Source organism: Frieseomelitta varia, unplaced genomic scaffold, assembly GCF_011392965.1.
Source record: "Frieseomelitta varia isolate USP_RPSP 00005682 unplaced genomic scaffold, Fvar_1.2 scaffold_225, whole genome shotgun sequence".
NCBI lineage: Eukaryota > Metazoa > Arthropoda > Insecta > Hymenoptera > Apidae > Frieseomelitta > Frieseomelitta varia.
This window is the reverse complement of record NW_025109952.1, coordinates 41,752-67,521: the sequence shown is the minus strand read 5'-3', so window position 1 is coordinate 67,521 and position 25,770 is coordinate 41,752. Positions and strand designations below refer to the sequence as shown.

Sequence of the window (25,770 nt, the reverse complement as noted above, 5' to 3'; positions counted from 1 at the left end):
GACATACAAATTGAAATTGTTTTTATACTTTTATCCAAATTCTGCATCTTATCTATTTATAAAGGACAAAATAATAACAATCAAATAAGAAGTACAAATAGATTATTTTAGACTTTATTTGTACAACAATCTGTAAAATTACTTTTTCTGTGCTGCTGCAGCTTCATCTTCGCGTTGATAAGATTGCAATAATTCTTGTTTCTTTGTAGCAATACGTTCTGCTCTGCGTTTACGCGCTTCTCTAACTTTAGTACGACGCGCCTCTGCTTGATCCGAAAGCATCTCTGCTCTTGCTTTCTCGGCTTTCTTTTTATGAATAAATTCCATTAAAACTCTCTTATTCTTGAATACGTTACCCTTAGCCTTCATATATAAGGAGTGATACAGGTGTCTGTCAATTTTTTTTGTTTCACGATATTTCTTTAAAAGTCTACGAAGAACTCTCATTCTTTGGATCCATAGATCCTGCAAAGAAATAATGTAATTTATGTTCAAAATGTTATTTATACATGTAATAAAAAAATAATTTAAATGCTTTATATTATCTAAGGAGTAATTATAAAAATGTACACTTACTTTTTGAGGTGTACGAGCATTTGCTGTACCTTTTCTTTTACCAAAACCACAATGACGTCCTTTGCGTCTAGCTTCAGTATTCTTACGAACTCGAGCTCTAGAATGAACGGCAACGGGTTTTTTAATAATAAGACCATCTTTAATCAGCTTCCGGATGCTTTGTCCTTAAACATTAAAATAAATAAATAAAAGTTTATATATTATATATAAATAAAGTAGAATATTTTAAATAAAGTAGAATTTAATTTTTAAGAAACATACGAGAATTTGTGTTTGCAATTTCATTGATTTCATTGGGGTCCAACCAGACTTTCTTTTTACCACATCGCATAACAGAGGCTGCAAGCCTCTTTTGCAATTTCAACGAACTGAAACATACAAAGTGAGGTTATGTTATGCTAACGAATTGTGCTGATATCAAATACAGCATCGATTCCTTACTTTAATTTAATTTATAGAAAACTGTTATTAGAATCAAAAATTATAATTTGCTAAGTACGAAATTGTATATTTAGAAAACATCTAAATCTAAATCGTGAAACCATGTGGTTAGTCGTCAACAAATTACCAAACATAAATATGCAAAATATAATAACTTAAGCTAAATATAAATTTTTCTATTAATGTGATAAATAACGCAAATTATATTTGAGTGAATATTGCTAAAATATAACTAAAAATTTCTAAATAGTCCATACCTCATGACAGAGCTCACCAGTTTTTCTTAGCAAAGAACTTCAAGATGGCGGAATCTATATTTCCTGTACATAAAAATCAAGCGGAAGTAGCACAAAGGAATACTTTCATTTAAATAATTTTGTAATTTCGCAATTTTGTATCGATGTTTACCAAAATAACTTAAATTGAAAACTAAAGAAAATAATCATTTATCACTTTTTTCACGATGAAAAAATATTTTTTAACATATTCATATGCAAAAGTTTAAATATCTAGAAATAAAGAATTAGAATATTTAAAAATATTCTATAAATATTTAATATTCTAAAATATAAATATTCTTAAAATATTTTATAAATTAATTATATTGTTTTAAAAAAATATCAAAATAGCTTCATTAATGATCTTCAACTTAAACATATGAAAATAATTTAATAATTTAAATATTTAAATCTAAATCCATATACTTTATTGTATTTACTTGATTAAAAGCCTTATTATTAAATTGCAAATTTTTAATTGCATTTATGAAGATGCTAAAAGTAGTATTTTAGTAAAAATATTGTGAAAATATAAAATATAAAATTGCATAAATACAACAGCAGTCTGCTTATAATACACAAAATATCTATCAATTTAATTGACGAATAATCTCTCTTGCATAATAATTTATCAACTAATAATATTAATGTCTTGACGTATTAAAAAAAATTTTTTTTTTATAATATTATGACTTTATGCCAACTAGGATAATCAACTGAAAACTTTGTCCCATCGTTTGTAATTTGTAACTTACAATTAGAAAATTTCAGTAATAATATATTAACAATGAAATTGGTAACAATTGTGCCTTTGAGACGTGGTCGAATTTGTAATTTCCCGCTTAAAAGAGGCGAACGCAGTGAACAAAAACGTGATATAGAATGAGTTATATTCCATTTGTGATATTATTGCTATAATATCAATGCTGCCACTGCGAATGTAGTAGTAATTTCAAGAAAGAGAAAAAACGTGTATGTATAAGCATTTTGACACTTTCAACAGGACCGTACAAAGAAACTTTTAGTAAAGAGTCAATACACTTTGTGTCTACAATGCCTTATTTGTGTGTAATTTCTTGAAACTTTTGTGACTTGTAAATAAAACACTATTGATTAAAAATTATTATTTTTTAGTCGTGACATCTGATGTCAAGACGTCTCAAAATATCAGTCGGTGCTAATTGGCTGTTTGGTTTACGGACCTGTTATGTCGCTTGTATTATAGTAGGGGAAAATGGTTAGTTACAAAGGTTTGAAGCTTCAATATGTATTCATATTAGAAATACTAATGGAACAACGTGATGAACTGTGACGAATCATATTTAAGCCGTGCATTTGAGTAATAGACAGTGCTGAGATAGAGTAATACGTTGATTGATCTAGGTATCTTTTGTAAGTGTAAAGTAACCTGTGTAATATGCAGAAACAAAATATGACGGTAAATAAGGATCTGCAGTATGAGCGAAGTAGATGTACTTTTGATCCTATCGAAATTACATATTTTTTTGATGGCAGTCCAGAGAAGATGGAACAACGTCGTAAACGAGGTATCGTTTAAAGCCTTTTTGTTTTTATGTGCATGCATGACGTTAAAACGTTTGACGGGCAAGAGTGATGGATCTCACTTTTCTTTCGCTGTTATTAAGAATTAGATAATTTTAATAAAAATAAATATTTTATTTTCTTACTTTTATAAAGATTATTTTTCATAAAATAGAACTTTGTTCATTGGCACGTCATTTATATGTACTAATTAATGTTTTATTTTCCTTATCTGCTGTCTCTTATTCCAACGAATATGAGTAAGATATAGAGAAAGTTAGTAAGCTTGTTTGACTTTCTCGGTTATTCAAATGGTTTTGTTCTCCAATATTTTCGGTTAAACGAAATTTTTATATATATTTTATTTTATTTACAATACAGAATTTTAACTGTAATCAGTTTTAGACGTGAATTGAAACTGGTTTTTCTCATTTTAATCCCTACAAATTTCGTGATTCACTGTAGATTTTTCCACTGAAAAATGATTTCGCAGGTAACGATATAGATTTTAACAATTAAAAAGACATTTTTCATGAAAATTATAGAACTTTCAATCGGAAAGTAGTACTGTAAATAGTACATCTGAAGTATACCTAAGAAAATGGTGAAAGTACATCTAAGTAGAAAATAGAAAAAGTTTTTTTAATAATTGATATCTGTTATATTTGCAATTTTTAAAATTTTTCAAATTTATTATTAAAATTGTCTTTCGAGGAATGTTTAATTTGCGATACTTGTTTATCTTGCAAACTTCTGACTTCATGTCAAATAAATGAATGTTTATAAAGATTTGTATTTATTGATCTAAATACGTATACTGCAAATCACATAAGTTCAATTATGTGTTAAACGGTTTAATCAATAATTACATAAAACGATTTCATTAATGAATAATTACTTATATAGCGTAATAACATTTATTGATATTAATATTCTGAATTACTAACTGCAAAAATTATTTTTTAATCAATGTTGTTACAGAAAAATTAAAAAATTTTTCAGTATTTTTATATTATTTAAAATTTACAAAAAAGTAAGAAATTATATATATTATAATATTACTAAAATTATAATTAAATTGTTATTTCAGATTATAAAATATATATTAATTAATTTTGACACTCTATCTACATAATTATATTACTAAAATTAGTTGCATAATTTGAAAATCAGTTTTAGAAATAAATAATTAATAAATAATTCCTCATTTAACATTTACATATAATTGCATCAACTACTATAAATTATTAGTGATGCAATTCGATTAGTTTTGTACCTTTTGACATAATTTTGTGTTGCTTACTTTCTATTTCTTGCTGTTAAACTTGAGGACCTTTTATAACTGCTTTTCCATAACTATTATGTTAAACATGTTATAATAAATATATTTCTAAATTGCAAATATCATACTAAATTTTTATATATTTCTAAATTGCAAATATCATACTAAATTTTTAAAGATATTTATTACCGCATAAATTTTATCAAGAGTCTTATATGAATTGGCTATAAGAGTATTTGCATTGCAAATATATTCTTCAAGTTTATAAATCAACAGTTTTTTGTAAGTGAATATTCAATAATTACTTATGCTGCATATTAATTTGTTTACAATAAACGTTTTGTGACACTATATAGTTTCAAATTTTATCATATATTTATAATATAATCATAATAGCCGTGTCTTAAAGTGCTGGTAAAATTTCAAAATGTCTTATATTTTTTTACGATTTTTTACGTTCTTCGTTCGAAATGGAAACAAAATAAATCTTCATATATATAAGGTGTTTTTTTACAAAAAATATAAATTTCTTAATATCTTTGTATGTATATACAATTTTTTAGTGTTATAATATCTTAATATTATATAATATTTAAGTAAATTATAATATAAAATTAAGCTTGAAATGGTATTTTTAAATACAGGAAATGACTACGCTATGTTATGTTTTCGTAACAATATTAATTTTATATGTATATATTCGTTGCAAAGTAACAAAGTTCGAAGTCGATTTAATAGAACAGATTAGTGCTTAATCATTTTGTCATTGTGGATAGTATAATATGTTTTTATCAGTTTACACTTTGAACAAGTTACTTCGACTTTGAGTTTTTGATAAAATCTGACAAAAGTTCACTACGCGAACATTAAAAAAATGTTGTAAACAGTCTCAGATTAACATTTAGATATTTTACTTTTGAATTTTATTTTTGGATAGTTTATAATCCTAATGCATAATTAATAATATATTATTGAATAGTCAATTAATTGTGTAATTTATTATTTATCAATTAGCGTTAGTTTTTTCATCATATTTTATTACTGTCTAATATTATCTTTTTATGTTGCATGTATACTTATCTATACGTAATAAGAATATCTTGTAGTAAATATTCAATTTTTAAGAGATAAATATTCATATTTACATATCTTTTTAATTATTTTAAGTATTTATGTTTCTCCTTTTTTCCATATATGGATAACGTTTATTAACATATTCACTGCCACATGAAATTCGTCAGTTGTAATTATTTTATTTTATTCTTCTAATATTTTTATTTTTTATTATTTTACATATTCTAATGTATAAATGTTGCAGAACGATACTTTTTGGACGATCCACAGTTAAAACAAAACGTACCATTAAAATTTAGAAGTCATAAAGAAGTATATGAAGAATCTTTACGCTCTGCGTGCAATGTGCTTAGCAAAGTTAAGGAATTGCAATTATCAGGAAAGGCGGGCATTGAACTTTATATGTAAGCTTTATTATGTAACTTTTCTATGTTAGTGCTATTGAATATGAAGACAATTATAATAAACAATTACATCAAGGAATAAATTAATTTTCTTCTACATATTTTGAATATTTCTTTATTAACGTTAAAAAATAACATTAGTAAAATATATCGAATCTTTAATTTAATTATTTAAAATTTTTGCAGGCATATCTTTGGAGCGAGACTCGGATCTGCATTGTTCCAAGATGGGAATCCATTGACTCTACACTATGCCATGTTCATTCCAGCTATTATGGGACAAGGCACTTCAGAACAACAAGAATATTGGCTAAGCAAAGCTATTAGTGGCGATGTTATTGGAACTTACGCTCAGGTAATGTGCATGTATAGACAAGGAAATTTATCCAAATTAAATCCTTACAAATCCTAAAGTCTGCAAATTAAATAAATTTGATCTTATTTTTCTGTTTTAGACTGAACTGGGTCACGGAACGTTTCTCAGAGGTTTGGAAACTACTGCAACGTACGATCCTAAAACGAAAGAGTTTGTCTTAAACAGTCCAACTTTGACATCTTATAAATGGTGGCCAGGGGGATGTAATTATGTCGTAATTATATCGTAATAATGTTCTTCATCAAAAGCATGATTTATTTATAATTTGATATTCCAGTGGGTCATACTGCAAATCATGCGATAGTTGTTGCACAATTATACATACAAGGAGAATGCAAGGGAGTTCATCCTTTTATCATACAATTAAGAGACGTGAATACACATGAACCTTTAAAGGGTATATATACATATTATTTAACCGTTTATAATTCATGTTTGATTGAAACGTGTACACTCTATTATTTTCCTAATTATCAAAAATACAAATTTTTTCACATTATTAATTTTTTTCTTTACAACTTAATGGTCAAAATGAATCTGTATTTAATTCTTAGGTATTATAATCGGAGAGATTGGTACAAAATTGGGAATGAACGGTACTGACAATGGCTTTCTCGGATTCCGTAACTTTAGGATACCTCGGGAGAATATGTTGATGCAGAATTCTAAGGTAAATTTTCATAAGATTACTGTAAGAAAAGCAAACAGTTCTATTTCTCATCGTTGAAACTGTTGCAAAATGAATAATATTTGATAATATACTTTCGTGAAGAATAATGATTTTTCTTATCTTTGTATCTTTTGCTTTTTCGCCAAATTCTTTTCTTGTGGCAGTGAACTTGAAAGGTAAATTATGTCTGTAATCTATTAAAATAGAACTGTCCAGAAATCGGAATTGCTATTGCAAATTATAGAACTACGTTACTTATTATAGGTGCTAGAAGATGGAACATATATAAAATCAGTAAATGATAAGTTAACATATGGTACAATGGTGTTCGTTCGAGTAATGTTGCTGCAAGATCTCCTACATTATTTAATGAAAGCTGCTACGATTGCAGTTCGATATAGTGCAGTGAGACGTCAGGGTCAAATAAATTCAGAGTAAGTGTTATTAAAAATAATTTTATGTAAGATAAAATGTTTTATGTTCCTTTTTTTAAAAAAATGAAATATAAATATTACTATAATATGACATTACATATGAACTATTAATTTTAATTAAAGAATTATTAATTTTATTTTTTCCGTTGATATTATATTATTCTTTTTCTTTTTAGAGAGTCAGAAGTACAGATTATTGATTATGTAATGCAACAGTACAAACTCTTTCCACATATCGCCACATGTTTTGTAATAAAAGTTACTTTTACTTATGTCTGGAATATGTATATTACCGTGCAAGGTGAATTGCATCAGGATGATTTTGAGAAATTACCAGAGGTTGCAGTCTTCTTACTAATATACTCTCTTCTACATCTTCGTGTCTTTGGTTTTACTAATTTTTTTTTTTTTTTGTCAACAGTTGCATTCTTTGGCATGTTGCTTAAAAGCAGTTATATCTGCAGACACAGCAGCTGGGATAGAACAACTTCGGTTATCTTGTGGCGGACATGGATATATGAATGCCAGCAATCTTCCAATAATTTACGGGTTGGCCACCGCAGTCTGCACTTATGAAGGGGAAAATACGGTCTTGCTTTTACAAACAGCTAGATACTTAGTAAAATCATGGAAACAAGCTTTGAATGGTCAGCTGTTACCAGAATCTGTAAAATATCTTAATGAAGCAGCGAAAGGAATTAAACAACGTCCTTGGAATAATGATTTAGAATGTCTTATTGAAGCGTATGACGCAGTAGCTGCAGGGTATGTAACTTGTGAATACATAAAATAATAACTAGTTGCAAATAGTTCTTGGAATTTTCTAATTTTTTGCAGTACTATTCGTTTAGCAACGGAAAATATTGATCGGAGGATACGTAATGGCATTCCCTCGGAAGAGGCCTGGAATCAAACTAGCATCGAATTATCTGATTGCGCAGTGGCTCACTGTCGAGCATTTATTGTAAAAACAATCGTTAAAATTTTTAAACAGTCTACCTCGGAATCCGATGAATTTCGCGAAGTATTGCTTCAACTTTATGAATTATATATAGTATATTGGATTTTAAGAAACTACGGCGCTTTTCTCCAGGTAACTGTTAATGTTTTTAAAAGAATAGGTAAAAAGAATAGGTAAAAATTTTTCTGATGAAGTTCGAATTACAATGAAACCATATTTTTTATTATATCTTGTTACATACTTTGAATTAATTCTCTATTTTTCAAGTTTTCTTCAATGAAAAAAGAGGATGTCCAAGTACTTCAATCGCGTCTGGAATATTTATTGATGATAATCCGCCGAAATGCTGTGGGAATTGTAGATGGTTTCGATATGGAGGATGATATTCTTTGCTCGGCTTTGGGTGTTTATGATGGTAACGTTTATGAACGATTGTTTGAAGAAGCCATGAAAAGTCCTTTAAACAATGAAACTGTGAACATATCTTTTGAAAAATATTTGAAACCATTCATCAAAAGCAATTTATAATGCGCGATATAAGCAAAATCTTAGTAAGTTATAATTATTATTTCAATTTCTTTGAAGATTTTACATTATCATAAAATGTATTTCTAATGAGAATTCTTCCTTTTCAAAGATGTTTTTATGTATAAATTTTAAAGATAATCAATGATGTTGTTTTAATTCAATTTATAGGATACAATAATTATATAGAAGAAGAATGTATGAATGTTATCCATTTTACTACGAGTAAAATGTTTGGCAAAAAAATGAAAAATATTTTTGTACGATTTTTATAATCGATTCTCATTGTAAGCGTGTCATTTATACAATGCAATAATTATGAACGAATTTTTAATAGAGATTTTATTTTTATAAGAATCATTTTAGGATGTACGATCATTCCATAAGATGTCTTAAATATTTTATGAAAAATGATATTTTCTATACAGTTTTTGCAGTTAGTGAAGTGATATTGAAATACAAAATGTCTATCTCTTTCATTCGACGTGCTTAAGAAAAAAAAATTGCATTTTAAAATTAATTTTTCTTATACGGCACAGTGTTTATTTACAGAATAGGAGCGACGACATACAGTACTATTCGTTATACTAACATAGTGCAATTATTGTTAATTTCTGTTAATAATAACATATTTCATTGACGTATAAACGCCCGCAATGCAAATAACACGTTTTGAAATGCAATGCAAATTGCGTTATCACGTTCTTGAACTTTGATCGATTCGTGTATATATAATATATCCAACGAGTGTGAACATTTGTAAAAAAAAAATGTGTATTAAATAAAATAAAATTGATAGAAATATATAATTCATGAAATAGAAATATTTCAGAAGAACAATATTTATATTTCTTATATTTCTGGAATATTGTAGTTCTACTTATATAAATATAAGTAACGCAACTATGAATAAATGACGTAATACATAAAAATACAAATTAAATTTTAAATAATTAACTTTTTCATTTTGAAAATAAATAACTAAATAGTATTTGCTGAGCCGTTGCTTTTATCATATATTTTAAGCGCAAATATTTGTTTTATTTGCACCGATTTGTTGGATATACTATAGATCCTAGGAACTTCAAGCACGAATCGATAAAATCGTTATAGATTAAAAATGTAAAATGTAAAAGTGTAAAAGAAAGAATTATAATTCGCTTGTTCACTAGCGGGCGATTATTATTATTATTTTTATTATTATTATTATTATTATTATTATTATTTATACAAATACATATACATGTATATACTTATATATGTGTTCATTGATCACGAATATATATACATATATATGTAATATATACTTTATGGAGCTCTGAGAGCGATCCAAAAGGGTAGGAGGGTAGACAATACTTATTCTTAAAAAATAATATTGTTAATTATCATTATTATTAAATATTATTTATGTTCATTTTTAAAATTATTATTCATTTGTCCACCTGGCCTATGGGTTTTCGTCTAGTGTTAGACAGACTTCTCGTTACTATAGCATTCTTTATGGAATATATCCTCTTATAAAATAAGATTTCATTACAATTAGTATTATTTCTTGTCGCACAGAACGTAGACAGCGCATTTTGAGTATTAAATGAGCCATATGGAAATCCAACATGCTCTTTTTACTTTCTTATCTTTTGTTGTCTAGGATTCTCGCGTCCAACATAATTTGTTTTTGATCGCGCCTAAATGCAAGAAATGCTGTAAGAAATTTCTTCGTGATTCACGAACAAATATATATATATATATTTTTTAATAAATTATTTTTCATATATGTATATCAATAAATTATATCAATAAAAAAAATTTTAATTTTTTTTAATTAATTATATTTAATTTGAAAATATTTATTCGTGAAAGGAAGAAATTTTTTAAATTTTTGCCTATTAAGAAAAAAAAAAAAGTTGTGTTGCTCCGTATCATCGCACGGAAAATTAAATTATTACGTAACAAACAATTCTCTTTACGTTGCGTACAATTATTATTACAATACAATAAAGATTATTATTCCGTCTCCATGTTTCTTTTTACCAGTAGTAAGAAAGGAAAAGAAATATTCAAAAAGGGGAAATCGAATAGCAAGAGAGGAAGGAGATTCGAGGAATTAAGATATTTTCGAAAAGTGAAGAAATGTATATATGTATGTATGTACTTAAGGATTTTCAGAACTGATTTGACGCGAAGAAAACACGTGACGAATGACGTATTTAACAGTAATTTTGACTAAGTTTGATAAATGAATTAGCAATCTGTAGTAATATAAAAAAAATAAATTTCCTTTTCAACGATTTATGAGTTAGAGGCAAAGCAGAAAATTCGTATGAATGTGTATATATTTCGCACAATTAATTCTTAGGTACTGCGGTCTACTAATTTTGGGAGAAATAGAAGAGAGAATTAATTTCCATTCTATTTATTGCAAGTAACTTATCCTAAACACAATCACTTATTCGGTACTTTATCGTACCGTAACTTTTCAGACAGTTTTGATCATTTTTACTTAGATATCGATAATTATTTGCGATCTTTACTTCTCACATAATTTGTATATCGAATAACCGCTTATTTATATGATTCTTCTTCCAAGTCGACCCTATCAATACACTTATTCTTTTTATTACTATCTGTTACGTGTAGAGACGTTTAGACACTTTTATAAATAAACCTATAAAATAGCTTCCAGTGATTTTATAAATCGATAAGATCGATTTAGAAGCAACGAGTGTGCCATTATCAAAATGCGCTGATCGATGGAATTTATCTGTCTCGATGAAAAACACACGATACCTGAAAACACTTAAATCGATGTCGTAAAAAATAATTTCCATAATGTATGATAAACACAACATGATGTTTATTCATTCTTTTTCTTCCGTCTGTTACAAGCTAATGGAATAAAAGTCGTTTCGTACGACATCGATTATGATGCATTGCGTTGGTTAAAAAAACGCTTTGCCCTTAACGTTCAATTATCGTTTTAAAGCGAAATGGAAAAGAAAATAGATAGATAGATTACGTGAATTTCAGAAAAAGAAGATCCAGGAAGAAACCGCGACTACGTGGAAAAAATATTACGACAGCTCTCGTAGGCAATTGGTGTTCCTTATGTAATTAATACATGGCAGTATCGACATGATATATTTTAGTTTACCCCGATACATCGGACTTTATAAAAATGGCGCCCGTGTTCCTCCTACGCAGGTAGAACACAGATTTATGGTAATCTTATTGTTTAAATAAAACTTTCGCGCGTTGAAAAATAGGATTCTAATAATTCTTATTTATTTACATGAGAAAATAGAAATTTGTGTGTCCACTGTTCTTTTTCTTTTCTTCTTTTTCAACTACAAATAAATGTGTTTAATATTTTAATTATTTCTGTGTCAGATTCTGCTTATATGTTTTAAGTGATGTTGCTTTATTTTATATATTGGTCGATACGGGCGATAATAAATGCAACGGTTCATGTACATAAAATTCATATTATTATTGCACAGGATATAATAGTGACATAACGTTATATATAAGATATTATAAAAGATATAACATCGTATATATAAGATTATTTATCAAGTATGGAAATCATTCACATTTATTCATTGAAAAGTTAACGTCAATTAATGTCGCGATCTAACAGGATAGTAAAAGATATCGCTAGATTTCTACGAATTGTTATCATTCGAAATTGGAGGGAACATGATGGAACAACGTATTCTAGATGGTGTGACTAAAAATTCAATCTACTAACGCTATGTTCCATTAATAATATTATTATTAATAATAATAATAATAATAATAATAATCCTAATAATAATAACGTTACAATGATTAATTTATTAGTTGTTTCTTAATAATTCTTTTTTTTTCTTTGCTTTAACAACTCCCTTCTTTCATTCATCAGCACAATCAAATGTCATCCTTTTTAATTCATAATTTCATTTAACAAAATCATACATAAAATCGTCTTTTTTTTAAAATTAATTATCGACGATTAAAACACTGATTGCGTTCTACCTGGAAAGAGGCGAACGTGACGCCGAAAACAGCTCAAATAATTGAGGAGAGGCGAGTTAACGATCCACAGGATCACTGAAAGTGTAACGGAGAATTTTAAAAAGAAAAAAAAAAAGAAGGATATGGGAGGAGAATTAGAAAGTGGGAATAGAGAAAGCAAGGAGAATCACTTGGTCCTACGTGGAAAAGTTAATAAATTATTACAACGTACTTCGCGATACTGATCGACCATAGGATAAATACCGCGGATGAAAATCTTGGAACAAATAGATATACACTTGTACGTGTGAATACCTTTCATTTTTAAATCATTTTTGTTTTTTTCATATGGCATACGCATGTCTCTTTGCAGTCGGAGATGAAAATCGTATGTACGTATATAAATCTGTGCGTGTACGCACGTTATATTCCTTTCAAGATTGGAAGAAGTAACGTTCTTGCATACACACGAGAAATTTAAACACCTTTTTCTTTTTTTGTTCTCATGGCAAATAGAATCTTTCTCGACCAGCAGAAGAAGCTTTTTTTCTTCTTAAGATACAAAATGTTTCTTAGTTGTTTTTAGGGTGGAAGAAGGGAATGATCGCGAGGATACATTTTGCTGTTTTTTGATAAAATGCAATCGATAAATGAATCTTCTTTTTTTTTTTCTTATAATGTCGTTCGTTTTGTTTTTTACGGAAGATCGACTGATCGTCGTCACTTGAGGTGCTTAAAATGGCACGCTGAGTTTTTTATCCACTAGGTGCGTGGCAATCGATACAACCGTGTTCGATGAGGACATTTCCGCTTGGAGGCTTAGCTTCAACCCCTATCGCGAGCGTAATGAAACACGCGTTTATTAATAAAACAGGTTTCCTGATTTTTAGCTGGGATTCATATCACTGGTTTTCGCGAGTTTTCGTAAGTGAATCAATAATTTAAATACTCTAATAAACAAGCACGATACAATAAAAATCTGGAGATTAAAATTAGAATTATTATACGGAATTCTAAGCCTAATTACTGATAGAGATATACATTTTATCTCATTAACTTAGAAATAAATAATTTCCGTACATATAAAAAAGTATCTTAGAGGAACATCGCAACTGCATTTGTGCCATCTGACATTTGTTCATTATATTAAAAGAAAAAAAATATATATGTATATTAAAAAAAAAAAAAACGGGATTCAATATTAAATAGTAAATTATTAAACGATTTCACGTAATTAAATACCGATATATGAGATTAGGAAATAAATTTTATGATTAGCATGATTTCAGATATAAATACTCGAATATACTTTAAATTCATCAATTTGTCAATTTCTTCTAAATTTCCTTTTAATTAATGAGTAACATCGTCTGTCCTTATCAAAATGTGAACATATTATAATCATTCGTTATAAACAATCCATTTAACTTACTAGATTATCCATTTAATTATCCTATATCGTATCTAGGTATATTAATGATTTTAAAAAAATTAAGAACCTTAAGTTATTTTTAGTATCTTCACCTATCATTTGTCCCACCGCCTAAGCTGATGCTATTCCCTAATTTTTAATTTCCCTTATTAGTACAATTCTACTGCTCAACCTAGGTCAAAATAAGTTACAGATTTCCTACAAAAAAAAAGAAAAAAGAAATCTCATGTCTCTTTCTCTTCTAGCAATCGTAATAGGCGTTGAGATTCCACAAAATTGGACTCGAGAAAAGGGAAAAGCGTCAATGGATCAGAGTCTCTGTGTCATACTGTTAAAAAGATTTTGCAAATCTGGTAAATAATTTGGAAACGATATATCGCAAACAGAAAACAAAAAGAAAGTAAACGAAAAACAGAGGAAGAGAGAAAAAAAAAGGGGGAAGGGAAGAAAACAACGGAGGAAACGTTGATAAACGAGGTCGTGGTTCATGGGATTGGCGTTGAAGAGAAATCACGGTGGCGCAACGATCCTTCTTCCTTTCCCTCCTTCCACCGGACCAGAATGATTAACGACATACCAGCAGCGTTTATCGCCCACGAATTTTCGCGTTCTCAGTTCTGTACAGTGTGGCGTGGCGTGTATGTACGCCTGGATACGTATACGTTTTGAAATACATGCTGTTTAAATGCATCTGGAATTGGCGCGACCTTGCCGACGAGTATTCGCGACGGGGAGCGCTTCATCAGTCGTCGCCCTTTTTCTTTCCTGCTCGATCAGCGCACGACAGTTACGGAAGAAAGACAAAAACATTCAACAATTAAACACCGAGTTCGTACGAAAGTATAAAATAAGTTAGAACCGAGAGGAAAATCGACGTTTTACTCCCGGAGGTGGACCAATGCTTAACACAGGGAACTACTCGCAGCGAGATGGCACGCGAGTAGGAAAATAGAGTGATGTGGGGTGTTAAGGGAGGTTCCACCTCAGAAAGTAACCTGTTAAATTAAAAACAGGCGCCTATTATAAACTATAGAATATTATATCGAAATGAGTAGATCGTTATAAAGAAATTGAGGCGCGTTTAGATGAATAGAAACGGAAGTATTGGGAAAGCCCCTGAACAAAAGGTTAGAAAGATATAAAGGTGACGCTTTTTCCCCGACGTGAAGGAAGTCTCTCTCTTTATGGTCAGTGAACGAGGTGTTTCGCAAGACACTCGTGGGAGATTCCGAATGTATCGTATCGTCGGCGGTGGCGCTTAATTCGGTCGAAGGACATCGTCTTTCTCGGCATGGTATCGTGGGACAAAACTGGGCGGTGCCAAAGCCAGATAAGCTTTGTCGCCTCAAGCATAGAATTCCCGATTGTGATGCGGCGCGCCGGGCTTAAGGAACGCCTGCGCCGCCGGTGATCTTCTTGGCTCATCAAGGGCGTATGATCCCTCGTCCTTCTTGCGCATCCTATATACGATGAACATCACCACGAGGATTGCGCAAAGTAGACCAACTACTGCGCCACCGATCACCGCTGCAAAAGGTTGTTTTAATTAGCGCAAAATTTTAAATAAAAAGAATCGTACAAAATACATAAACAATATATAGAATTGCTTAATATTATGCTTACATTTTAGCTGATGAATAAGGGTGAGAATAAATGATATCACTTTGCAAATATAATTAATGTCTGTACAAGGGAAAAAGTAGTTGAACTGTTATTATTAACGTAATTTTACAAAATAGTATGTCAATAAATTTCTCAATTATTTTGCATTATATTTTTCATTTATTTACTTAAAATATTATTTTCTTTGTTTCTTAACTTATTCCTCTTCAACAGTAAATTTAGTGTTAACTAACTAGTAACTGACTAAAGAAAGTCTCAAATCTGAAATATCTTAAGTAGCCGTACAAGCAGCAGCAATTCATTATTCAGCGGCGTTAAACCATTCAGAGTGTTAATTATGTAACGCATTTATTATGCGTGGCTCCGGATAAGTTAACTTAACCCAGAATTTCGTCGGAGTTGCAGAGTTCTCGTGAATAAATACCGTTTCCGTGGAATGTTGATTCGCGTGTTGCCTTTATATTTCAAGTTTAACACTAAGGGAATGCGTTAATAAATAACGTGACCCCCTTGTAGTTTTGATTCTGTAAAGCACTCTGGTTTTCAAAGCGACTCTGTTTTACCAATTCTACCGTGATTGAATTATTTTGCTAGCGTGCAACAAATGTTTGAAACATAAAAAATTCTGTTATACATAGTCATAGTACTGAATGCAGTTTACTATTTGGAAAAACATGGAACTTTCAAATGAAGCACGTATTCTAAAACTAATTGTAAGAGAAGTTAATTCAAATTGAAACATGTTCCTTAAAACGTTAGTTACACATTAAAAATATTACTACTTTAGGTAATTAAAAACTATAAAAAAATAGTATGTCATATATGTATAGTAATACAATTATATATATATAGTAAATAATTATATATACATCACAATTTATAACATTGCAATAATGTATTTGAAGATTCTTTCAAAAATAACTATAACTTAAGTCTTTTATGTGAATTTATTCAGTTATTCAAACAGAAATTGCAGAATATTTCAAATTAGTCTCAAATCTAAGAAAAACAGTAAAAAAAATAGAGAAAAAGCAAACTTACCTGCCAATACACCTGGCTGAGCAAAGAAAGAGCTGGCACGGTCTTCGTGTTTCGGGTTCATGATGTACACTTCGTGGATGTCGTCGGTGTTGTCCGAGTGGTCGTCCTCGACATTTAAGGGCTCGATTACATCGACCTCGTTGTCGGGTCGGTTTACGGGCTCGACGATCGTCTGCAATGCGATACCGTTTAATCAGTTTAATCCGTTTAATTCGGACGTTCGCCAAGAGGTGTTTTCAAACAAATCTAATAACCCGTCTTAATGCCCACGCGTTTCGGTGGGTTTTCCCTTTGCGTAGAATCAGGGGGAAGAAAGGTGTATTTCGTTGTTAAACGGATCAATGAATCATCAGTGTGGCTTTCAACACGTTCAAAGGTATTCCATTAGACTTAACATAACAAAATAATTAACTTAAATAATCATTCTTGGCACAATTGTGTTTCTCAACTGTCAAAGAATTTCTTCAAAGTTTCAAGAAAATGTGATAAGTTTGGTAACTTTAGAAAGATGGTTTGACACAATAGTTTGGGAACTACGTCGATAAATTAAAAGATTTTTAATCCCGTAGAAAGTATCTTGACAGGGGTTCGCAATTAATCATAAAAACTTCAGCCATATTCACCTGTTCCTTATTTTTATCACTTGGTTCGTCAACGGAATATGGTGTTTTTGGTTCTGCCGGCCTTGGAGGCGGTGGTTCTATCCTGTTATTATTACTAAAATCTGTAAGAGAAGAAGATAAATAATAATTCGTTACTGCCGTGTTTTCTAAATAAAATCTTTACACAATTATTACTTAAATAAGAACGATAAGTGGTTATTTCAATCACGTCAACATGTATTTATTAGACTGCGGGTTTACACATTTATGGGAAATTTCAAAGATGAAATCAAAGATGATCTCTGAGAACGACCGAGAGATCAGATTTGAAGGGGGAGCGATAAAACGCTGAGAGTGTCCAGCTTGGCAATTTTGAAAACAAAAAATGGAGACAAAAAAAGTGGAAATGTTTCTGGAAATCGCGTGATGTGAGCATCGTTGGTGTGTTATATATACAATGCATTCCACGAGCTGGATTTTTATTGAAAAATTTCCAGCAAAACGGAGAGGGACGCAACTCTTTGATACTGTCGATCTCTGGTTGGGGGACTGTCGATGGAATCCGTACGGATCAGTAGCTTTTCGAAAAAAAAAGCCCCGATGGAGCTCGATTGTTTCGCCAAAATACTCAAATTCTTTTTTCTCTGTTGTCTCTAAACTGAAATACTCAGAGTGGAAGTTAACCGTATTCTAGTTCGATTTGAAGTTTATCAATATTGAATTTCTTGGAATTACCACACAGAGAAAATTAAAAACGAAGCCGTTTTACTTTTGTAGATTTCTTGGAATGATAATTTCATTATAACTGAATTTTCTATAACAATAGAGTTGATAATTAATGTTACATGCTTTAACGTGAAACTTCGATGTACAATATTAGATATTTGAACGACGAGCAAAATTAATACATTTTTATAAACTTTGGGATGAATAAAATTATATAGAATATACGTTAAAATGTAATTTACCGTGATCGTCGTCGCCGTCCTCATCGTCCGGACCAAGGCCACTTCCGGATGCTTCAGTGTCGCGACCTTCACTGCCTCCTCGACCAGAACCCTCTAAAAATTCCTGGTCGTCCAAATAGATATCGTCCGAAGAATTGTACGCCGAATTCCCTGCCGCTGTCCTCTCTTTTTCGTTTTGATTCTTCTGGAATAGAAGAAACAACATTTCTTATATTTCTATTCAAATATTCTTTCTACAGAAAAAACTTATATATACATATATAAAAAACTTTATTTATGTTAATATGTTTCTACAAGCGTAGAACAATATTTTATAGATTATTTGTACATATATAAAGAGAAGATTAAAAGATCGTTATGAAAATAAAAAAATAAGAGGAACACAAGAGAACCATATAGGCAGCATCGCTTTGTCTCATGTTTTTTGGGTTCTTTTTATACTTCGACGAAACTCTTTGTACCCCAAAATAGATTCCATTTCTGTAGACACGTTCGTCTGTTCTGGTATCAAGTTACCTTACACAACGTCGGTGTTGTGAAGACATCATTTTGTAGCGTCGTGCATAACAAGAGAAAAAGCACAAAAAAGAAAGTGCCATTTTCTTAACTTATGCTTCCCAATAAATTGAACAAATTCTTAAATACTTTGCTATTAATTTATATTTTCATGTTAATTCTTAGTTGATGCGATGAATAAAAATTTTCCAGAGAAAAATATAAGTTACAAACTATGATTCAAGATTCAATTTAATTTTTATAATATACTACCTTATGTCTTAATCTAATTTTTCTTTTATTTTCAGCTCTGCAACTTAAAAGATAATTATAGTTTTACAACGTATGTAGAAAATCATCCGTATTGCTTATTAATAAGATAAGTAATGAAATCGATATAAAATAAAACATTGGAGGATGCAATGATTAATAACAGTAAACCTGCGGAACACGTCAAGGAAACTTCAAGCGATAGTTTCCGGTTAGTCAACGGTACTGGAATGCTAGAGTGACGTGCAATAAAGTCCAGAATAACAAATGGCATTGTTATCGCGATTCCCTATCGATCCGCGATATCTCTTCATTTATTCATTTCGATCAAAAATATTTTCGATATTTCTTGATTGAATTGAAATTGATTTGCATAACAAAAGAGTATACGATAAATTTTTATACCTTGCCGTTATACATTTTTCGTTAATAATGCAAGTTAATTATGTCTTGTTTTTTTTATTCGAGGATATATAGTAAAAGAGATAACTGAAGGCCAGACGTAAACTTTTATAGAACTTATTCGTTTCCTTTTAGAAACAAGTGAATTTTCAAAACTTAATCTATATTTTCGACAATTTATCATGTTCCATTAGTCATCGAGCGTTATAAAAATTAGAATATCAATGAAAACAGACTTTTCGTAGCATTTTCATGTCAATCTCAAATTGTCATCGATGACTTCTTTTGCTTTTCCGAAATAATCGAAATAAGCAATTCCGGGACATGCATAGTCTCTCTCTGAAGCAGTGACACGGGCGGGAACAATTGAAAGAGAAGCACAAGTGCACAGGATGTTGTTTATGTACACGTTGTACAATCAAATAGAAACGAGCAGCCGACCAAATTCTCGACTACCAAAATTTCGAGCATTACTAAAGGAAACTAATTACGCCGTTACGAAAGCTGTCATCTGGTGCATTCGTGTTTACACACGTACGTAGACTGATCGTTTAGTTAGAGTAGAGAGAAGAGTATTCGTAGAATACATGGCAATATTATACGTACTCGATCGTGTAATAGATTTTCAAACGAAAACCTGTTATACGATCGATACGGAAAATAATTTTAAAACTTATTAAAATTTTATTTACATATATTAATAACAGTTTTAATTATATTGGGCGATTGAATGGAAAATTCGTGCATTTTCACTTATTACATTTCACCATGTTGTTTTCAAAGAAACTAAATTATTTAATCGACGACGTGTTAGTTTTTACTACTTCTTTATCAATTTAATTGTAACATATATTTATGAGAGATATATGTATGTATATATATAATAGTAATACCAATATATGGTACTATATATAATACCAATAAAACTATTAAAATATTTTAATATTTGTACGTTATCGAATAATGTTAACAAGAGATAGCTATCAATTACAGAAATAATTTCAATTTTTTTTACCGGTAATCTTTTACAAAACTTTTTTAATTGAGAGCAACTTAAACTTCGCCGCGGTTTTAGCATATCGATCTTAATGTTAATTGAAAGAAAGGAAAATATGAAATTCGGTAGAAGTAGAAACTGAGCAGAATAAATAATGAAACGTGAGAATCGCTGCGAACAAAATTGGACAAACCTAAAAATTAGATAAATAAAACATTAGATAAATATCGTTTAACGGAGTAATTGTTTTATTAAATTTCGAATGCTCTGTATTATAATAGAATAGAAGATTATATAACAGAGAGAGATGCATGGACAATTTAGTCAAATTATTAACTGAAACTTGAAAAAAGTCAAATTTTAAACAGGAGGATGTTCCGAAAGAAGAATCGTGCTTGAAAAAAAAAATCCTTCAGCACACAATCCTGTATCGCAGCAATTCTCTCTCACGCCAACTAGAAATCGTTTCACAAAATCTGAAACCAAAGTCAAACCTTCATTCAGCAATATGATATATATATATATATCTAACCAGTCCATACCAGTCACAATGTCACTAGATAGCGCACTTAGGATTGCACAAGGTTGCGAGAGCAATGTCCGCGACCAATGCACCGGGCGCAGGTGATCGTGCGTACGGATACATCGGCGAGCGTATCTCTCTCGCAGCTGATCGATAACACGAAAATTCGTCCTCGTCCCGGGGCCAGGTTACTCACCACGTTGAAACAATAACACGCAACGCTAGGCCTGGCCTAGCCTCCATCCGGAGAGACACGGCTGATTTTCCACGCGTATATTTCACGCAGCCACGGCCACACGCACACCGGATCCCCTGCTTTCTCCCTCGACTTTTTTTTTTTTCCCACCCACCTCGTCTACGGAAGAAACGCAAGAATTGCGCGGGCGCGCGATGTTATCGACCTCCTTCGCGCATTCTGCCGCATTACGCGTTTTTTCCCCTCTTTCTGTTTCTTTTATTTCCCCCTCCCCTCCCCTTCACTCCTCTCTCGCGTGCCTCATTGTCACCGGCCTATGGAGAAGCGAACAATACGGCCGTGTTTGCATGCAAATGACTAAAGGCTAAGGTCAAGGCTCTTGGAATCCACTTTGGATCCCGCCTTTTTTTTTTTTTTTTCTTTGGTCATAATGCCGATTTTCGCGGCAAACGTGACGAACGAATCTCTCTGACGAGAGAGTCAGCCGGAGGGTTACTTACGAGACTCGTGGATGAAAAACGATGGCGTGTGTCGGTGATTTTTAACGGCTGTGAACGAGAAGTTTTCGGCAGATAAGACACGATATGCTTTTGAGGCAAGCGGCGACTGCACTGACGTAGTACAGGGTCGAGCCTGTAGACGGCACTGCTCCAGGCTACTCTATATAGCTCCTTTAGATATAAAACGGGAGGACCTGGCCAGGACCGTACCACCAGACGCCCTATATAGTTTTATTTCAATTCTCTTACTTTCCCCGATGGTCGACAGTGCCATCTTCTTAATTAATCGCTCCAGAACGAGTTCGATATTCTATAAACTGAACGTACTCGCCGGAGTATCTCTGTACCTTACTCGCGAGATCAAATGGAGGGGAAATGTTTGAAATTTCACAGAATCTTTCTCTGCGCTGTGAATAGGCAATTTTTTTTTTATTCGGAATATCTTTCCAAGTTTTTTTCAAGTGTTTTTATTTCCAATTGTATATGTATATATCGTACAATTATATAATATTAATATATTATTACATTATATATAATATATATAATATTTATATATATATATATTATATTATATATAATATAACAAATATATAATATTAATATAATGTATTAATATTATATATTAATATATGTATATATCGTACAATTATATAATATTAATATATTATTACATTATATATAATATATATAATATTTATATATATATATATTATATTATATATAATATAACAAATATATAATATTAATATAATGTATTAATATTATATATTAATATATGTATATATCGTACAATTATATAATATTAATATATTATTATATTATATATATAATTATATTATTATATAATATATATAATATAATATAAAAAATATATAATATTAATATAATGTATTAATTGTATAATATATTGTATATAACGTATGTTTATATTTTTTTCGCGTGCACAAGCAGGAAAAATTCCGAAGAAGTCGATACACAATAGGGAAATATACAGTAAGTCGCACGATAAGACGATCCATTCGATTTCACGTCGTGAGATATTGAAAATCCACCAGGCTCGGTCAGAGCGCGCGACCATACGCGCATCTGTATCTACATGTGTCGCGTTCTCACAGTCGGCGATGCGTATATTCGAATAGAATTGGAATCTTTCATATATTGGATCGAAATTCGTATATCTTAGCTCGTCGTGTGCCGTTTCCTTAGATCGATCCGTTCGCTATCGACGTTGCAGCTGTGCTCTCGCGTTTTGTCTCGCGTGTGTACGCAGCTTGCTACATACGGAGCAAGGCAACACTGGATATTTGAAAGAACAATGAACTTCCGTCAAAGCTAATATCGCACGATGAAACGAATCAAACGTTGTCCTCGTGGGAAGACCAAGCTGTCAAAAATATACTCGCGCAAGATCGTTTCGAAAAACAAAATTCGAAAGCAAAATCGATTTTTCGCTCGCCAAATGGAAAAAAAACTGTTCGGTCGATCAGATCAGTCGACAGCTGTTGGTGAATGAAAACACAAATTGCGCCCATTATTTTCCGATAATTGATGCGTTTCCAGCAAAACACACGGGGCGTGTTATCCATAAAGCGCCAACACGGCGAGGCTAATTGCAAACGAGTTCGTTTTAATCCTAAAACGACATTGGCCGTATATGTACGCGTGACTGTACGAAAGTGTTCGAAACATTTGTAAATGTCTTTCTTTTTTTTGAAATTTCAAAGTTTTCTACGGTAAGCAAATACTTTCGTGAAACATTGCAGATTCGAGAAAAGCAAGATGAGATCTTCCAAAAATATATAATTTCTATTCTTTGATCATCAGCATTGTTATTAAATAAATATTACTTATATTTAATCTCTACACACACACACACACACATATATATATATATATATATATATATATATATATATATAGATTAAATATAGGTAATATTTATTTAATAACAATGCTGATAATCAAACAATAGATAATTAGACAAGCTAACGAAGATTAACAACTAATATACGCAGTTACAACTTAGATAAACTTTTTTTTTTTAATTTTTAATATATATATTATTATTATAATATAATTTATATAATTTAATATATATATTAGAATATATATATATATATATATATGTGTGTGTGTGTGTAGAGATTAAATATAAGTAATATTTATTTAATAACAATGCTGATGATCAAACAATAGATAATATTTAAATAAACTTTTTTTTTTTAACAACTCAATCAACTCTTTCTTTAAATTCAAATCGACTCTGTTTTTCACTTGTTCGACTCTCCAAACAGAGAAACTCACGCCTCTCTCACCACATTCGTACTTTTTCTTTTCTTTTCTTTGCATCCCTACGATCAGCAAACATTACAGGTCATCTAGTATAATTAAAGATACTACAAGTACAGGTTAACATAACTTAACAACGAGCTACGATAATGACCTACGATGCTACATGTACATTTGAATTATTGACGTTTCATTTAATGTTAATCTCTAATGTTAGAATCGTCGAAGATACGCAGCAGTGTAGTTCTAGGATAGAACGATTTAAATGTTTTTAACAACCATGAATGAATTCCTGTAACAAGAGAACAGTTAAACCGACCGATTACCGACGAAGTTGGTTTACTCGGGGAAAGCAGAGGGCTTGTTCGCGTACTTGCAGAGGAGCGCCTGGCATGCTTCTCCAGGCGAACTTCCTGGACGAAATTTCAACCGATTAGATTTCGTTCGGTTCCCAGTACGCGGGAGATCGATCCTTCGAGCCAGCAAAGGGAGCAGAAACGGTTCATTAAGTGCGTAACAGAGCAAATACAGACACCGAGGAGGAGAACGGGAGAAATGGTAGAAAGATAAAACGTATCTCGGGTAAATGAGAGAATAAGTGCGTTCGCATGAAAGAAGGGAGAAACTCGAAGTGGCGGCTTGTTTTTGAAAATTTCGTTTCACGCTCGATGAATCGCTGTCTGAATCGCATCACTGGAAAATTTCACGTTTAAGTTGTCATTGTTATCTTTCATACGCGTTCGTTTTTCTTTCTTCTTTCGTATGCTTGTGGAAACACGTTCGTAATTTTTAAGTTACTATATGCTCATTTATACGTGGTAAATTTTATCCCATCGGCAGCAAAAGAAATCGATTTAGGTTAGGTACTTTTCTTTCGATTCGATCTTTACGCACGTGTGCGCTGGCACCAACACGAAGTTGCGATTAAAAATTTCATTTCCGTGATATTCAGACAGAAAATTTATTTAAAAAAACACTAGATATTAATAAATACGAAAAACATTTAATTTCTAAATATATATTTATTTTTTTTATTCGACAAAAATAATAATATATTCATATATATTTAGATCATTTATTTTCGAGATAATTAAATTATTAAAATAAATTAATTAATCCTGATACAAAAGGTACAAATTACATTTTACTTATTATTTTTTTAATAATTTCATTTTCATTATTCTAATTATAAATAATTTTATTAATTTTAATTTTACTATAAAATTTTATTTATTTATATTTTAAATTAATAATCATAATAAATAAATTTATATTTTTAAATAAAATTTTTAATTAAAATTAATTCTATTTAATGTAAATAAATAATTTTTTATAAACTAAAATTTTTTATCTAAAAATACTTTCCAGTACTTTTACTTATTCTTTTACTTATTATTATTAGTATATATATATATATATATATATATAAAATTTTTATTATTAGTATATTATATATATATATGAAATTTTATATAAAGATATATATATATATAAATTTATTAGTATATTATATATATATATATATGAAATTTTATATAAAGATATATATATATATATTATTAGTATATATATATATAAAATTTCATATATACATATATATATATATATATAAATTATTATTATTAGTATTATATATATATATACTATATTATATATATTTTTTAAAATGATATACATATATACATAATATAATAATATATATGTATATATTTTATATATATATTTTTTTAATGAAACGAGCTGCTAATAACGTTAATGATAATTTACAATAATGTCAGGAATTTCTTCTTTTTTCACAGCATGTCACGATGTAATTGTATCTGTTGTCCATCGTTGACAATAATTCATAGTCGCGCGCAATTATTCATAGAAACGT

The 25,770-nt window shown here is 30.2% G+C and overlaps 3 protein-coding genes across 3 annotated transcripts; 1 reads left to right on the top strand and 2 right to left on the bottom strand.

The window, feature by feature from the left end:
• Positions 1-85: 85 nt before the first annotated feature.
• On the bottom strand, positions 86-1,383 carry LOC122527547 (60S ribosomal protein L19). The gene is made up of 4 exons (XM_043651831.1): positions 1,275-1,383; positions 838-944; positions 577-740; positions 86-465 (listed from the first exon to the last, which is right to left on the bottom strand). Exons 1-4 carry the CDS (start codon positions 1,277-1,279, stop codon positions 139-141), a joined length of 603 nt encoding a protein of 200 aa, XP_043507766.1. The 5' UTR covers positions 1,280-1,383; the 3' UTR covers positions 86-138.
• Positions 1,384-2,493: 1,110 nt separating this feature from the next.
• Positions 2,494-8,800, top strand: LOC122527553 (probable peroxisomal acyl-coenzyme A oxidase 1). Its single transcript, XM_043651838.1, has 12 exons — positions 2,494-2,842; positions 5,438-5,597; positions 5,784-5,952; positions 6,053-6,176; positions 6,251-6,370; positions 6,528-6,643; positions 6,908-7,077; positions 7,254-7,416; positions 7,499-7,842; positions 7,915-8,170; positions 8,306-8,589; positions 8,735-8,800. Exons 1-11 carry the CDS (start codon positions 2,713-2,715, stop codon positions 8,564-8,566), a joined length of 2,013 nt encoding a protein of 670 aa, XP_043507773.1. The 5' UTR covers positions 2,494-2,712; the 3' UTR covers positions 8,567-8,589; positions 8,735-8,800.
• A 279-nt stretch (positions 8,801-9,079) lies between these two features.
• On the bottom strand, positions 9,080-20,901 carry LOC122527554 (syndecan-like). The gene is made up of 5 exons (XM_043651839.1): positions 20,881-20,901; positions 18,223-18,406; positions 17,276-17,376; positions 16,653-16,824; positions 9,080-15,515 (listed from the first exon to the last, which is right to left on the bottom strand). Exons 1-5 carry the CDS (start codon positions 20,884-20,886, stop codon positions 15,334-15,336), a joined length of 645 nt encoding a protein of 214 aa, XP_043507774.1. The 5' UTR covers positions 20,887-20,901; the 3' UTR covers positions 9,080-15,333.
• Between the last annotated feature and the right edge of the window lie 4,869 nt (positions 20,902-25,770).